This window comes from Columba livia, chromosome 7, assembly GCF_036013475.1.
Source record: "Columba livia isolate bColLiv1 breed racing homer chromosome 7, bColLiv1.pat.W.v2, whole genome shotgun sequence".
NCBI classification, from domain to species: Eukaryota; Metazoa; Chordata; class Aves; order Columbiformes; family Columbidae; genus Columba; species Columba livia.
Window position 1 is genome coordinate 19,787,476 of NC_088608.1, and position 15,382 is coordinate 19,802,857.

A 15,382-nucleotide genomic window follows, 5' to 3' on the forward strand; every position below is an offset into this window, starting at 1 on the left:
GCTCCTCAAAAATCTATGTTTATTTTATGATTGGGTATTTTTTTGTTCTTTTGTGCAAATAGTCAACTCCTCATACTACTCTTTGGCCTTTATCTAAATATGCAGATGCAGACAACAGAAGAATCAGTAGCCTGCAGATTTCAGTAGGGATATTTCCTTTTATTTTAGAGACAATTCACATACTGTCCAAATGTGAAGTACAATCCAAATTCAATGAGAAACAATAGATGAAACTCTGTGGCACCGTCCATAATTTAAAATGCATGATACGTAAAATGCATGCATGTAGGCAACAAAAAATACATCTGCTAATATAGCAGGTAGTTTTTGCTCTGCAGACTGAAAAGGTAGTTTGCACTGTACATTTACGTAGTGTCCTGTGTACACCTGTAAAAGTCCCAAAATGTTCCCTAAAAGATGTTTCCACTAATTCTCCCGAGTCGCTGTTATGCAGCTAAGTTGATTTCTTCCTGAATGCATTTTTCACTGTCTCTTAAATCCAAGCTAAACTTTCTCTGCTTTTTGAAATAATATAATCTCTTTGCTGTTCCTGCTTTCCTCTTCACATGTGGGAAAGAAGTACTAGATTGTATTACATGGTTCTCCTCTGCATCATATTTTATATTTAGGTATTATAGTGTAGATGAAAATCATAGACCTTAAACTACCTAATCAAACTCTCCATTTTGTGGGTTCAGTCACATTTTTAGAAATTTAAGATGGCTATTATTAGATAAATAAGTTCAGCCCCCAGTGTTTTGAGTGCAAAATGTTGCATCTACAATTGACTGAAATATCTTTTTAATTGTACTTGAGGTTTTATTCCTACTTGCTGCAGTCAGGTGTCCCCACTGGTGACCTTATAGAGGTTTTTATATATAATTCATTTTGTTTCAATAGGTTTATAGTTTCCATGATGTCTACCAAATTTTAAGAGTCTGGTAATGCTTTTGGCCTGGATTTGAGCACAACATGAAGGAAATCTGTAGCAGATCCATAAATAGAAAAACTACCTGTTTTTTGTTCCACTGTATAATGCTTTCACGTATGGAACAGAATCATATTTTTCCTACTCTGGGGCGTTGTTGCATGTATGGGTCCCCTACTGTTCCTGTCATAAGTGCTGAATTCCAGGGCTAACCTTCCAAGTGACTGTTAGCTTTGACTATTCTTACAAGTAGTTCTCACAGTGAATCCTGTTTCGCTGTTGTATTTCTCTAGGCTGCCTAGGTTCTGTCATATCACCAGGCTTATGCTACGTATCATTAATCTGTATTCTTTTTTTTAAAAGGTGGATCGTATGTCTTTTCCATGCGGTTGCACTAAAGAAGGGTGTAGCAATACGGCAGGTAGAATTGAATTTAATCCTATCCGTGTACGGACTCACTTTTTGCACACAATAATGAAACTTGAATTGGAGAAAAACAGAGAGCAGCAAGTTCCGGCACTAAATGGCTGCCACAGTGAGATAAGTGCACACACTAGTTCTATGAGCGCAGGACCCCATCCAGTTGAATATTCAATTGCAGAAAATTTTGAGATTGAAACCGAACCTCCGGCTGCGGTTATGCACCCTCAGGCAGCCGAGGACTTGGACTGCCCGGGGGAAGAGGAGGAAGAGGAAGATGGGAGTAGCTTTTGTAGTGGAGTTACAGATTCTAGCACACAGAGTTTAGCCCCTAGTGAATCAGATGATGATGAAGAGGAAGAGGAAGATGAGGAGGAAGATGATGAGGAAGAAAAAGCAGATGATTTTGTAGAAAGTATGGGCTCCCATGCTGATATGGTGCCTCTTCCTTCTGTCCTTTGCTACTCTGATGGAACTGCTGTGCATGAAAACCATTCTAAAAATGCCTCGTACTATACTAACTCTTCAAATCTGTATTACCAAATAGAGAACCATGTTGCTGGCACTGCTAACCAGGTCGGTGAGACTTACTCAGAAAGGGATGCTGTCAAGAACGGTAGTCTTTCTCTGGTGCCTTACAACATGACTTCCGAACAGTTTGTTGACTACACACGGCAATCAGAGGAAACTTTTAGCAGCCCTCATTATCCTTCTGCAAACCCCTCAGTGATTGTTTGCTGCTCATCTTCTGAAGGAGAGAGCAGTGCTCCATGTAACAGTTTGTACCCTGAGCACAGGCCAAGTCACCCTCAAGTGGAATTCCACTCATACTTGAAAGGTCCTGCTCCAGATGGCTTTGTTTCAGCTTTGAATGGCAACAGTTGTGTACAAGAGCACCCTGCTGAGAATTCACTAAACCTCCCAGAAAAGAGCAGACTGCACGAAGAGTGCATCAAATCACCAGTGGTAGAAACGGTACCTGTTTAATATTAAAATTATTCTAGGACTGACTTTCTGTATTAAAATGCACTCACACTGGATTTCCTAGAATCTTACTTTTTTAAGAGCTAGGCAACACTTGGACTATAGTCAACGTTCCAGACACATTTTGTTTTCTCAAGCTACACTGGCAGTGGTATTGCACAAAAACAGCTCATGTAAAGATTTAAATAAAAATAATCAAACTATCTTTTGATAAAAATAAAACACCTAAGTAAAAAACCACACCCAACATATTTCAAAGTAGCCTACCTATCAAAGTATGTGAAACCTGCCAAGCTATCTGAATCAAAGCTTTGTGTTTTTGATTGTTGGGCCTGTGCAACGTTGTTAAAAATGATACTTTGAAATTATCATGTTTAGAGTCCTAATTTTCAACATACCTGAAAAGATGGTAAGTTTAATGTAAAACTAATTGCTGTACAAAAAAGTTTTAATTGTTCTGTACTGTATGTATTTTATTCATGGTAGTTTAGTACTCATGTTTTGATAAAAATGAACAGCATGTTCATTTGAGCAGAAGATCCATAGTTAGTTACAAAGCGCATGTCCACATTTCATCTGGAGTACCATGTATTTTTCCTTTTTTTCTTAAAAAAAAAAAATACCATTTCTGGTAAATTATCTTGAAATTTCTAGAATGTACTATTTTCTCTTTTACTGTTCTTGACAACCAGAAGAGTCAGAAAGGGGGCGTTTACATCTTCTAGAAAGGTAAAAGGTAGACAATCCTCCATTAAAATTAAAATCAGTGGCATTCGAGAACTAGTATCCCCTCCCCAAAGAAAAATCATCTTGTGTATAATAGCAAACCAATAGCTTAAGCTTGCACAGCACCTTTTTTAGCCCAACAAACATTCAGATACTTATGCACTTTAGTGCCATTTTGCAGTAATGTATTAACTGCGGAAACTGTGAATTATTTTGGAGAAATGCCATAGCTCCAGACTCTGAGGTATACGTAAGATCTTAAAATTCCTTGTAACAAAACCTGTATGTGTTTTCCAAGCCAGTTTATCAATGTCAGTAGGTAATTTATAAAAGCAGAGTCTTGCTGATCAAAGTTTAAATGAAGCATGGAGAAAAACATGGAAGTGTCTAGATTTCCTAAATATTTAGCAGTTTTTATGAAATACGAGACCGGCTTTTGTGGACTTCTGACCGGATCTCAAATTTACATAGCCATTTGGTCTAATGAGGAATGAGCAGATTCAGTGAGAAAACACAGCTTCAGAAATTCTGTATCTGCTAAAGTTTGCAAGCAAAATAGCACATGTGGATATCTGTTACTTTATACGCCATTGTTTTTTTAATGAAAGGGGAATTAAAATACTGTTGTATCTCAACCTTTAATTGATTAGCCAACCTTGCTTTTATCTAAAAAAGGAGGTATAGGAACCTGCTTTTCTCTACACTGATGATTCTGCACTCCTTATTTTTATTTCAAAAGCTATTTTAACATTTCTGGTCTTCTAGTATTGAAATTTTATTTATTATACATCAATTGGGTTGAAATGTAGACCTGTCTTGTTTGACAAAATAAGAATCAGCATCTTAGTTTTTATTTGTGTCAAATCTAGATGGTTAACAGCATGTATGTAAACACAGCATGAATTTTAGCTCTCTAACAGTGACTCTTCTGGTTAGAAGCTCTTTAAAACATGTACAGTACTCCAGTAGAAAAACTGCCCTATTTAAAATATGCTTGAAAAAAAAGTGCCAACTTAATTGTTTTTATATGAAATCTGGGCAAAGTGATTTCTCATTTTTATGCTAAATTAGCAAAATGTTTTTACTCCATGTAGTAGCTGGAAAGGTGGGGTTTTTGTTAATTTACTTGTTTCCATAAGAATTCCTACGTGTTTTATATGAACTGCATTGAAAAGTCCAGTTCTCTAGGGACTGGATTCTGCACTTGCAACATGTTCCATCTCCTGGGAAAATGCAGTGGTGTTGGTTACCTGGCACAGCAGTTCCTTTGCTTCTGCTCCTCTTGGTCACAGAACACTCTAGTCTCTTTCCCTAAAGGCTGAGTAGCCAGGTAAGCACACGTATTCTCCAGTTCCGTATAGCAAATACCCATCTTTATTTTCAAAGAGAAATATATTCATTCATAAATAAGTTCTGCCTCTAAGAATAATATTATTCTATTCAAGACATGGGCAAGTGTAACAAGTCTCTGTGTATACAAGCATCTTGCATTAGCAGCAAGCTGAAATCTGGCACTCAGCACCAGCACCAAAAGCACAAATCCCTTCTACCTGAGCTGGGACAGGAGCTGTGAATCAGTAGCAGCTTTTTAACCTCAGAGGGTGTTAGCTACTGGAGGATCATGCAAACTTTACCAGGGTATTTCTCTCAGGGGAAAGTTAAATGAAATATTTTGTTTCATTAATCACCTCCTTCCTGAGCAATAAGAAATTATTTTCTTGGCCCCTGCGCTTTCACATGAAAAATATCTTTAATAATATTAGCAAGCACAGTAAGTGATTAACTCTATAAAATACATCTCAGCTGGCTTTATAATACTGAGATGATGGTTATTTAATGTTTTCATTGGCACAGGCTTCAAACCCCAGACCTCCTTAATATTAGCATCTGTATAAATTTCCGAATACTTAGATGTATATGTTCCATGCCATTGGGGCATCGGGGTGAACACAGCTATTAATAAATTCTCTACAGCTTGCAGCATAGGATAACCAGCAGTAATAGGGTAGAGACAGCAGTGACTATATAAAAAACTTAGGCAGCACTATTTTCCCTTGCTTAAAATAGCTAATTCCTGGGAGTCACATAGTAAAATGTGCAGAATAAAGATTATGTTGAATAAACATTCCTAACTAGCTGGTGATAATGCAGATAGTAATACCTTTCTTTTGAGCCCGATTGGGAATTTGTGGTCAAGATTTGATCTCAGGATACAAAGTATACCAATCTTGTTTAGTTCTTGCAACAAGTTACAAAGTCAAGTCTGTTTATAATTCACTGAGATTTCCTGGTAGTTGTACTAACAATATCAAAAGGCCTTCCAACAGAGATAAACTCATACTGCAGAAAAAAAAAAACAGAAACCTCTTTTTTCACTATAGGCTAAACCCGTTGCCCAAACAATTCCACACCAGCAAAAACAAAGCTAAGGCCTTTCTAGCATTTGTATGTTGACCAGAGTGGGAAAAAACTGTGAAATCACTAAGATTCCCACCCCTTGATTAGACTTCCCTGTTTTTATTAGAAGAAAAAAAAGTACTTTTCATATAAGGAAAAATAAATCACAGGATGTAAAATGTTTTAATGTTATTTTCTGGGCTAGTATATAATATAACACAAAGTGTCCCATTTCCCAGTTGGTTAATATTCATGTTGAAAACCAGTCCTTTCATTTTGGGTAAGCTTATTTCCACAGGCTAAAAGTATTATGTTATTAAACAGCAGTATCTGCTTCTGTATCGACACAGTATATCATTTGTGGAAATGTTTACTGGTAGCTGTATCAATCAGCTTTATTTCACAAGAATAGCTGGCTACTGATAATCACACTCCTAAAAAGCCAAGTAATAAATTGGTAGTTAGTTTATGATTATCTATGTAGTTCAGAAAAGTGAGTAGTAACAAAAGCATTTCCCTTTTGACCCAGAAGGTCCCTAGAACAGCACCTAAATTGGATGCCATTTTGCCTATAATATGAACTTTGCCTCTCTTGGAGAAAATGCTGTTAAAGTTTAAATATAAAGTTTTAACTTGAGATTAGACATAAAATTTTAACTTTTTTGGCAAAAATTGCAGCAATTGCTATTATTTCCTAAGAGGTGTAACTCATTCCCACAGGAATATCCTTTCAAAAATTAAAAGCTGGTCAGTAATAAGTTTCTAATATTTCTTTCCTTTTCTTGGAAAAAAAAAAAAACCTCTTTGATGAGCTCTACACCATTTAGGTCAGAAAGTTCTGGATTTGTAAAGTTCCTGCTAGTAAATCATAATTTGAGTTGACATATATTAAGGCCATTGATTACACTGTCATAGTAGCCATCACTTGCTATCAAATGGTTTGGTGGGCTCACCAATGTGTCAGCAGAGTCAATTAACAATGCAATCCTGCCTTTTGTCTAAGTTCTGCAGAAATGGCAGGTAGTGTTCAGGCTTGTGTTACTCACGGGATTGCTAAGTGACCCAGGTCCAGTTTCTCATCTTACCTGGGTGTTGTATTTCAGTAAACGTGCTAACAAACTGACCATGTAGCATTCCGTGCCTCACAATCCAGAGAACATAGTCACAAAAACCAGCTAGTGTGTTAAGTGTGTATGCAAACAAGAACATGTATTATGTTTTTTTTTAATATTTCAGTGGTTCCTGACTCTCTGATAGAACTCTGATTCACTGCATAGAGAGTATTGGGCTCGAAGACAGCGGAGACCTGGGGTCTGTTGCTTTGCCTTTGTCCTGCTGTGTCACTTCCATTCTCTGTGCTCTGGTTTGTAAGATACTTGGAGATATTGTTGTAACAAAATAATTCTACAGAACAGGCAAAATAACTTTTTTTTCCTCTTTCTTTCGAATCATAACTAGATTTTGTACTGCAAACTACGTCACTTTTCAATAAAGCCCAGTCCAGCTCAGAGGTGAATAGAAATTTTGTCACTAACATAAACACCGCAAAAGCAAGCTCTCCTTTTCATGGACTGGATTAATGAGCAAAAGTTTAACAATAAATTTCATACTGAAAATTAGAATAAAAGCTGTGTTGAATATACAACATTTACCTGTCGAGTGCTTAACAGTTGAGCAGCAAGATTGTAGTTTGCCTGCGACACAATACTTGGCAGCAAGAGGCAATCTTATTCCCCTGCGTGTTGTCTTCTTTTGCCAGCTGAATTCTCTCAGTTGAAACTCCTTGTGTAGGATGCTCCTGTGGCAAAGCAGGTGCCCTTACTCAGAACTCAAGCAAGAGAGACCCATGATACTGATTTAAAAGGCATTTCCTAAATAAGAAACCCCAGCGGTACAGCTCATGAGTTGTACAAACTCATGTTTATTGTGCCAGTTGTTTCGTTGCCTGAGGCAGCCAGGAACAGGGACAAAAGAGGATGACATGGGAAATCCTTAAGTGTTTAGGGGTGTTACGTTTTCCCACTGGGGCTAATGAGTAATTCTGTCATCTACTTTATTATAGACACAGAACATTTGATGTAAAATACTTAGAAAAACTAGAATTAACTCAGAGAATATATTCTATAGAATTTATTTCTAAAATATTAAAACTGATTACTATTTTTTTAAAATAGTAGAAAGCTACTGTTATTTTCAAAACAGAGTCTACTTCATTAACGTGTCCCTTGGTATGAGACATGTCAACACTTGCCTTTTCAATGTTTCCAAATTTGTTTAACATATTCCTTAATTTTGCTGTTCTCTGTAATTGCTGTCCATATGCAAATTCTTAATTGTCCACTTTCTCCAAGAAGTATGAAATCCAAAGCATGAACATTGTGGAGTGATGAACAAGTGCTATTTAGTTGTAAAGATGTTGGAGTGAACATGCTTGAGTTCTTCATAAGTGCTTCCTGTTGACTGTCTCTTCCCACTCCTAAATCAGAAGCAGCTTTTAATTTTGCTGCTAATAAGGAGGAAAGTTATAACATCCTTGAGGACTTTCTGCTACCGTAGTAGCTGATACCAAGAATTTTACTTTTTATAAGAACATCCAATTCATAAAACATCTGTCTTGCAGCCTTAGTCTTTTCTTTTTTTCTTCCTTCCACCCTCCATCTTAAGAGTCTGGGAAAGGCCTGTTGTACAGTAAGACTTTTCATTAAAATTGAGCACAAGGGCAACTCTAGTATCCTCTGTGCTAGCTATCTTTATTTTGCTGAAAGGGTTCATTTTATTTTTCACTTAACATTAGCGTGTAGATTGGAACTGTGGTGAAAAATAGTCCCCCCATGGGTTCTAAATATGAGAGTCCCGCAGGAATGTCCCCAGGGGCGCTATAGACTCTCCCTTCCCATACACACAAACAAACCTACCCCACGGGCTGCAGAGATGTGATAGGAATCCTCGTCCTCTGAGGGATGTAGATCCACAGGCAGTGTGTCAGTCTTGATACAACACAGCCTCGTACAGGATGAAAATCCAAGACAAGGAGAAGCAGAAAACCATCACCTAGGGGAACAAAAAGTTTCCTTCAAACTACTGTTAGATTTTTTAAAATATTTTTTTTCTAACATAGGTAATAAATAGTACATTAAAAGACCCTTTTATAAAAGGGAAGGGAATTAGATCTTACAAAGGAAAAGTTAAAACGTATACTGCTCTACTGCTGTATAGTCCTTATGGTTAGGATGATACGCACGACACAAGGTCCGCTGACCGATGTCATATCCATGATGCTCTGTATTGCCACTTCTCAGCTGAGAAGATGATAGTACAAAAAAAGTCAGGAGATAAACTTTATTTATTTCCTGAATTATTTTAATTTGGTTCTTAGCAATGACACTTTTGTTTTACTAAGCCATTTTATCAATTAATGTCAAATAGAACCAAGTCAAAAGAAGTTTGCCTGATGTGCACTTCTCTAACTGTGCACTTTTCCAACAAGCCATGAAGACTGGTTTAGCTTTTCTCAACTGGAAAAATGGTGGAAGATATAAATTAACACCACTGTTCTAACAATAAAAGACTTATCCAAAAGCATGGGGTAAAAACTACAAAGCAAAGCAACACCCTAGAAACAATGCTACCGTTTCTTTTCTTTGCCTGTGTCAACTGCAATACCATTTTAGTTAACTCTGCTTCCAGGCACATGTAATATAAAGTGTTTCTTGCATAACAAGAGACACTAAAAGGAAGCAAGAAATAGGCATCCTTTTTATTAGCATTTTAGCTTGGGATTTTCAAATAAGACATTATGGCAGCTAATTCTTCTAGTTTTCTCCATCATAATCTCTTTAAAGACGTTCTTAGGAATGAACTTTTGGGTTGGATTATGGGTGAAGGTCAATCTTGCTGGGCTGCTGGGGGAACACTGCAAAGAATCAGCCATCCATTTGTGAGCCTCTGATACACAGATTGAGAAGGAGTTTTCACCTCTTGAAAAGATTCCATCATCATGTGCTGCTTCTCTTAAAACCAGAAGCAAGCAGGCTGTTTTTTTTCAAACCATTTCACACAAATAACACCACTTCAGTTCTCACAGAACAATGCCCATGTAAACAATGCTTAACAACTGGGCCCTTTTTAATTGACTGATCGTAGGCACTTCTATGGAAATACGTCTGAAGTGTAGTTTGTGAAACATGTTAAAAAAGTGTTTGATGTAAAATAAGTGCTAGACATTTAACAGTGCAAAAATAGTCAAAATCTGTAGATTACAAATCCATTCCTAAGAGCCTCTGCCTGTAATATTGTCTTAGTAAAGTTGATATTTTTAGTTAAATTGCATTCTGGTGTAATAACCTTTTACAAATAAAATTATTAATACAAATGTACTGGTTAATGCCTGTTAGCATAAAACATGGCAATTGGTTATTTTTGTTTGTTTCCATCTACAGCTAATAGATAGCAATTTTGTAAAAAAAAAAAAAAACACAAAATCAACACTTATTACATTTCTTTATGTTTAAAGTGTTTTCCTTGTTTTAACAAGCTATGTAACATTTAGACTGTCTAGTCCAGCCGTCTTTTAGAAGGTTCACCTGTGTGTGTGTATATATATATATATACATATATATATATATATATATATATTTCCCCATAAGAATATAAAATTGCTTTTGAAATTTTTGTTGGCAAGTGGTAAATAATAACACCACGGCATGGATTCAAAAGCGCTTAAGTTGATGGTCTTTCAGACATGTAATCCATTCAAATGGAGCTCGTAAAATTGTGGTGTAATTGCAGACATTTGTTTTAAATTTGTGCATTACTTCTAACCTTACTAATTTTTGAGGAAAATAATTATGTTAAGTACTTAACATAATTTTCCATTACAGATGATCTTGCATACTAAAATTGTGGAGATCTCAACAGTAAAGCATCATATTTAGTTTGACTGTTGCTTTTAAACTGTTTGAAGAAGCAAAGGAAAGTTCATCTTCAAATTTGTACATGGAAATAATTTTAAGCTTCATGAACTACACATTTCCTTAATTTCCTTTCTTTTTTTAAACAACTTGTAACATCAAAGATGCCAAAGGGTAATATAAGCTACAATAATATTCAACAGAACTTAACCTAGACCTTATGTTGTAATAATTTATTCAAATTTACTGTATTCTTCTGTATTTATATTTTCAGTATTTATTATGAATGACATGGAATTTGATGTATCTATTGTGGCTTATTACTGCAGTGTATATATATTACAAAAATGAGCATTTTTAAGTCTTACCATTAGTTTTTTTGTTAATTAGTGGCACTTGTATCGGCTGTATTTTTATTATATATTGTACAATATTGTCCATTTGTTTGCAATGAAGTAAAACAGGTTTCTACGTTACCTCATGGCTGCCAGTGCACTGTGCATCTTATTTCTAGACATTCCTCTTTTTTTCTTTAATTTAATCAGCATATAAATATGTAAGAAATGAACAGAAATGCCTTGTTAGGTATGTCCATTTGCCCTTTAATTATACTACTGCCTGCACTTTTCTTTGGCCAATTGAATAAACTACACAATTAATGTACATCTATCATGGTGAATTTAATAATTGTAGTTCTAAGTTAATGAAAGAATGGTTTTCAACAGCCATTGGAAAAAAAAATTGCAAGAGCTCTCTCTGGTGGACACTTTGCAGTAATGTCACACAACAAATCATTTCAATGGCTACAATGGCATATAAAGCATACCATTACATTTCAGGACAACTGCTTAATTATTTTGAAAACTGCTGATCAACATTGCTTCATTATGAAAATAATTAACAATGACAGTTCCCTGCCATCCTTTTATTCTGATAATTATTAAAATTGAGCTGTACATTTATAAAAGGCAAATTGTCCTTAAGTGTGCTAAATAATTTTTATTTACAGAAACTGATAAATATCAGGTGTTGTTCTCTAGATGATGTTTTTGTTAGGTGTTACACAGAATGGAATAGATGAATGTCTGCTATCAGACTGATTTTTGCATTACTATGAACAACGTGCTGCTATAGAACTTCCTAAGCCATATTGGCACAAAAAATTCCGTAAATCAACTTTCAACACTAGTGTTCTTCTAATTCAAGGCATCACAGTGTCAGCTTAGAAGTAAGACGACAACACTAAAGTTTAGTTAGAAATTAAGCTATGAACAGTACTTACATAATGCTGTACTCACACTAGTGTAACTCAGTGATGACACAAAATCCTCAGGCATGGTGCGCTGGTCAAGTCCCACTGCAGTGGGGCCTCTTGTCCATGGGTGGGAGTGGCCCAGAGCCACAGGCCCTGGAGTCCAAGAACATTTAGGATCTGCTTTGTCCTGCTGGCAGTAAGGCTGAGCTGCCCTTGCCTGCAAACAAGCCTTCCTCAGCAGTTGTGATTACCTTCCTGTATATGTAAGAAAGCATGGCCAGATGGAGGTTAGCACTGATGTTGCTTTTCTGGTAAGCTTCAGTAGTTTACATAGACTATGAATTTTTACATACTGTATATGTAATAGTATTTTTCCCCTCCCTTGATGAGGGAAGGGGGGCAGGGGGAAAGGGAGCATAATATAATTGCTGTAAGTGCTTTAAATTTAAAACAAGGCAATAAAAGAGCCAGAGAACACCCTGCAACAAACTCTGATTTTTCAGCATGCCATTTATTTGAACATTAATGATATCCAGAAGAGCTGTAGGTAATGAGGCACTTAAAGATATTTTTAGTTGGTTTTCAGATACATAATCCAGCATTTAAAATGTTGAAATGTTTCTCCATCTACACATTCCCCAGCACTTAGGTGCTAGTTGCAGTGGTTTCAGGCCTTATTCATACTGACTGAACCCGGATGGAAATTTGACTACATATAGCTGTAGCACTGCTAAGTTTCACCAACCACAAATTCACCTAAGTAGACAATTCTTTCTGCAACTGAGTTGCCAAGAAATTACAAAGCATAATACTGGTTGATACTAGACACACTGGGTTGTATGTCTCTTATACTGCATTTCAGATTGCTGGAGACTTCCACCTTTCTGCTTACTTTGAGCCAAAACCAAAACAAAACAAAAACCAAAAGCTACCAAAAAACTAAGAAAATAAGAGAAATGGAATGGGTGGTAACAGAAGACCAAGGAGGACAGTTCGCTACTTCAGGACCTGAGGTTTTTTTTCCACTTCTCCTCTTTCCTGGACAAATTCTCTTCTCTTTGCTGTTATCCTTTCAGTCACACAGTCCTTAATATTACTGCAGGCATTCCCTTCTCACACCAGACACTACCATATGTACTCCTCCTTCGTGAACCCAAGCTTCAGATATTCCTTCCTGGAAGTTCAACATCTACTAACTTTATCCACTATATTTAAGACATTACTGGCAAGACAGGGTTTACCTTTGGCTGTCTTTAGAGTCTAGGATTATTAGGTACACAAAATTATAACTTAGTACATAAAGTATTCCATTCTGTAGACTTGAAAAAAATACAATGATCATGACTGATTAGGAAGCTGTGAAATGTTTAGTCTTATCTCTACATGATAGCTAGAGTTGGTCATGAAAAATGAGAGAGAAAGAATAATGATTTGTTAAGCATTTTTATGGAGATTGTACTGGCTTTAGAGAACATTCAGTGAAACATCAGTAGAAAGCAGCGTTTCTTGCTAATTCACCATATATGTTTATTAGAAGATATAGATAAGATTTTTAGGATCTGCAGAGCAATCCCACTGTAACTAGGCTAAATAGGGACACTGAGGTCTTGGTACCTTTCACGACTTCAGGAAAGGATCCAGAACCCCACCAAATGCAAAAATCAGGCCAAGGAATCCTGGGGCACCGGAAACAGAGCAGATGGCTGATTGAGTCCAGTTAAGAAAAGAAAAAAGAAAAAAAAAGAAATGGGTATTTTCCAGCAGAAATTTTATGAAAACCAGTCAGAAAAGCAATATCATGAGAATGTAAATTCTAACAAGCCAGAAAAGCCTCAGACTGTTACGTATGTATTAACCTACAGCTGCCAAATCATGTCTGGCTGTCTTACCTTTCATAGGCTCCTATTTTTGCAAAAACAATGCACTTACTTAAGCCTTTGAAATTATGTATATGTCCAGTGGCACCAACATACTGGCTGAGTTCCTAAACAGAGTAAAGGAGGAAACAAGATATTGAGAATCTAAAAATCAGGTTATCTTAGCATTTAAACTGACATAAGCCAGCATGAAAACCAACCTGGTTATAGCAGTGGCTTGGTTTTGCCCTGAAATAGGTGGACAATTAAGATTGCTCATGGTAAAGAGAAGAACGCGGAAAGAGTGATGTCCACTTAAAAGGTGGGAGGTTAAAGGGACTAGCAGGAGAGAGGAATAAAAAGCTAGTGGGATAGTCACATTCAAGAGTAACCACTTGATTCTCTTCCCTCTCAACACACATTGGAGCAGTCTAACAGTAATGACATACTACTAGTAGTAGTTTGTGTCACTGCTTTTGAATTGTGCTGAATCAGCCTATCACACTCATTTAATGGAGACCGTTCTCCAGTCCCCCTGTTGTTTATACTTCAATGAGTTCTACCTGAAATACTGAGAGGATCCTTTTGAAATTCACCAACCCAGAATGGACATGACATCCACATTTTAGGAGATTTTACTTCTGTTTTCTGAGCCTGGGAGCACCAGTGTGTAATTTTAGTCTCTAGATGGAATGCTCTACAGTTTTCAATCTTTGCATCCATGCCCACCAAAAAATGAATGGCACCCAGTCTAGAAAGTGGTATTTCCAATATAGTTTTCCCCCCATCCATTTAGCCCCTTCCTATTCCGATTTTATTTTCCTCTTCTGGCTTCCAATCCCTTGCTAATGCTTTACTTTTGAAAGATTTTATCTTCCTTTAAAAATCATAATCTTCTATTAATTTCTTCCTCAGACTGTGAAGAAACTGCACAAGACATGCTAACGTTATTACTGCTACCCTTTACAGAATGGAAATGGTAGCTTGACTTTGTAGTACATAGGACAGAATCGGATATTGTAAATTTAACTTGAAAAATATACTTTTCAAAACCTTTTAAGAGGGCAACCTAAAGTGAAGAGTTGATGTTTGTCATGCAGCAAAGCTTTTTAAGAAAAAAATCCTTTTTTCTTTTTTCTTTTTTTAACATCGTAGTATTGAACTGTTATTACACTATTGACACAACTGCACTTTTGGACTGTGTATTTTAGCAATTAAATCCCTACTTGAAGAATTCAGGAGGTACATTAAAATACAGAAAAGGAAAGATCACATGTCACTTCCTTGGAACATTTGATAGAAAGTACAATTCTAAAGGAGATCTGTGCACAAAAACTCAAGGGACTGGCTACAGTTCTGGCAACTCAGCCACTGAAAACAATGCCCCTAAATCTCAATATGATGTTATAATCTTGATCAGATACATAAGATTATATAAGGTTAATTCCCAAAATGTGGGAGATTATTCTTTACAAGGAAAGTGTTCCACAAGTTCCTTCAATTTCATGTATTTCTCTGTCAGAGTAATTCAATCTATTTAAAGAAATGTATACAGGAAACCACAAAGTACAGAAAAGTTAGTACTGCATAGTAGAATGTACAATAATTACTCAAGAGAAACATGCTGGTGGAATACATTATGCAAAGGAGAACATCTGCTTCTACCCTCTAAAAAAACCCTGCAAAATAGTTTACTTTTCAGGAAAATTTGAAGACTGATGCTAGAAAAGCACAGAGAAGATGCACAGTAACTAATACTTGACCTGCTTGCAATTTTTCTTACTGCTGCTTTATTGTTACTTTTGAAAAAGGAATTTTTTAAAAACTATGTAATCAATGTTTTAAAAAATATTTTTTAAACCCCCAATCATATTTATAGATATGTGATTGCTCTTCTAAAATTGTA

General features: G+C 36.2%; 1 protein-coding gene across 14 annotated transcripts in view; it reads left to right on the forward strand.

Annotated features, from left to right (window-relative positions):
- The window catches only part of CSRNP3 (cysteine and serine rich nuclear protein 3), a 107,816-nt gene extending 96,975 nt beyond the window's left edge, over window positions 1-10,841 (forward strand). For all 14 annotated transcript variants that reach the window (XM_065069701.1, XM_065069691.1, XM_065069703.1 and 11 more), the window contains one exon: window positions 1,292-10,841. In XM_065069701.1, coding sequence (XP_064925773.1) covers window positions 1,292-2,335 — 1,044 coding nt within the window. In that variant the 3' untranslated portion in view covers window positions 2,336-10,841. The remainder of the gene's footprint in view (window positions 1-1,291) is intronic.
- The last annotated feature ends 4,541 nt before the right edge of the window (window positions 10,842-15,382 follow it).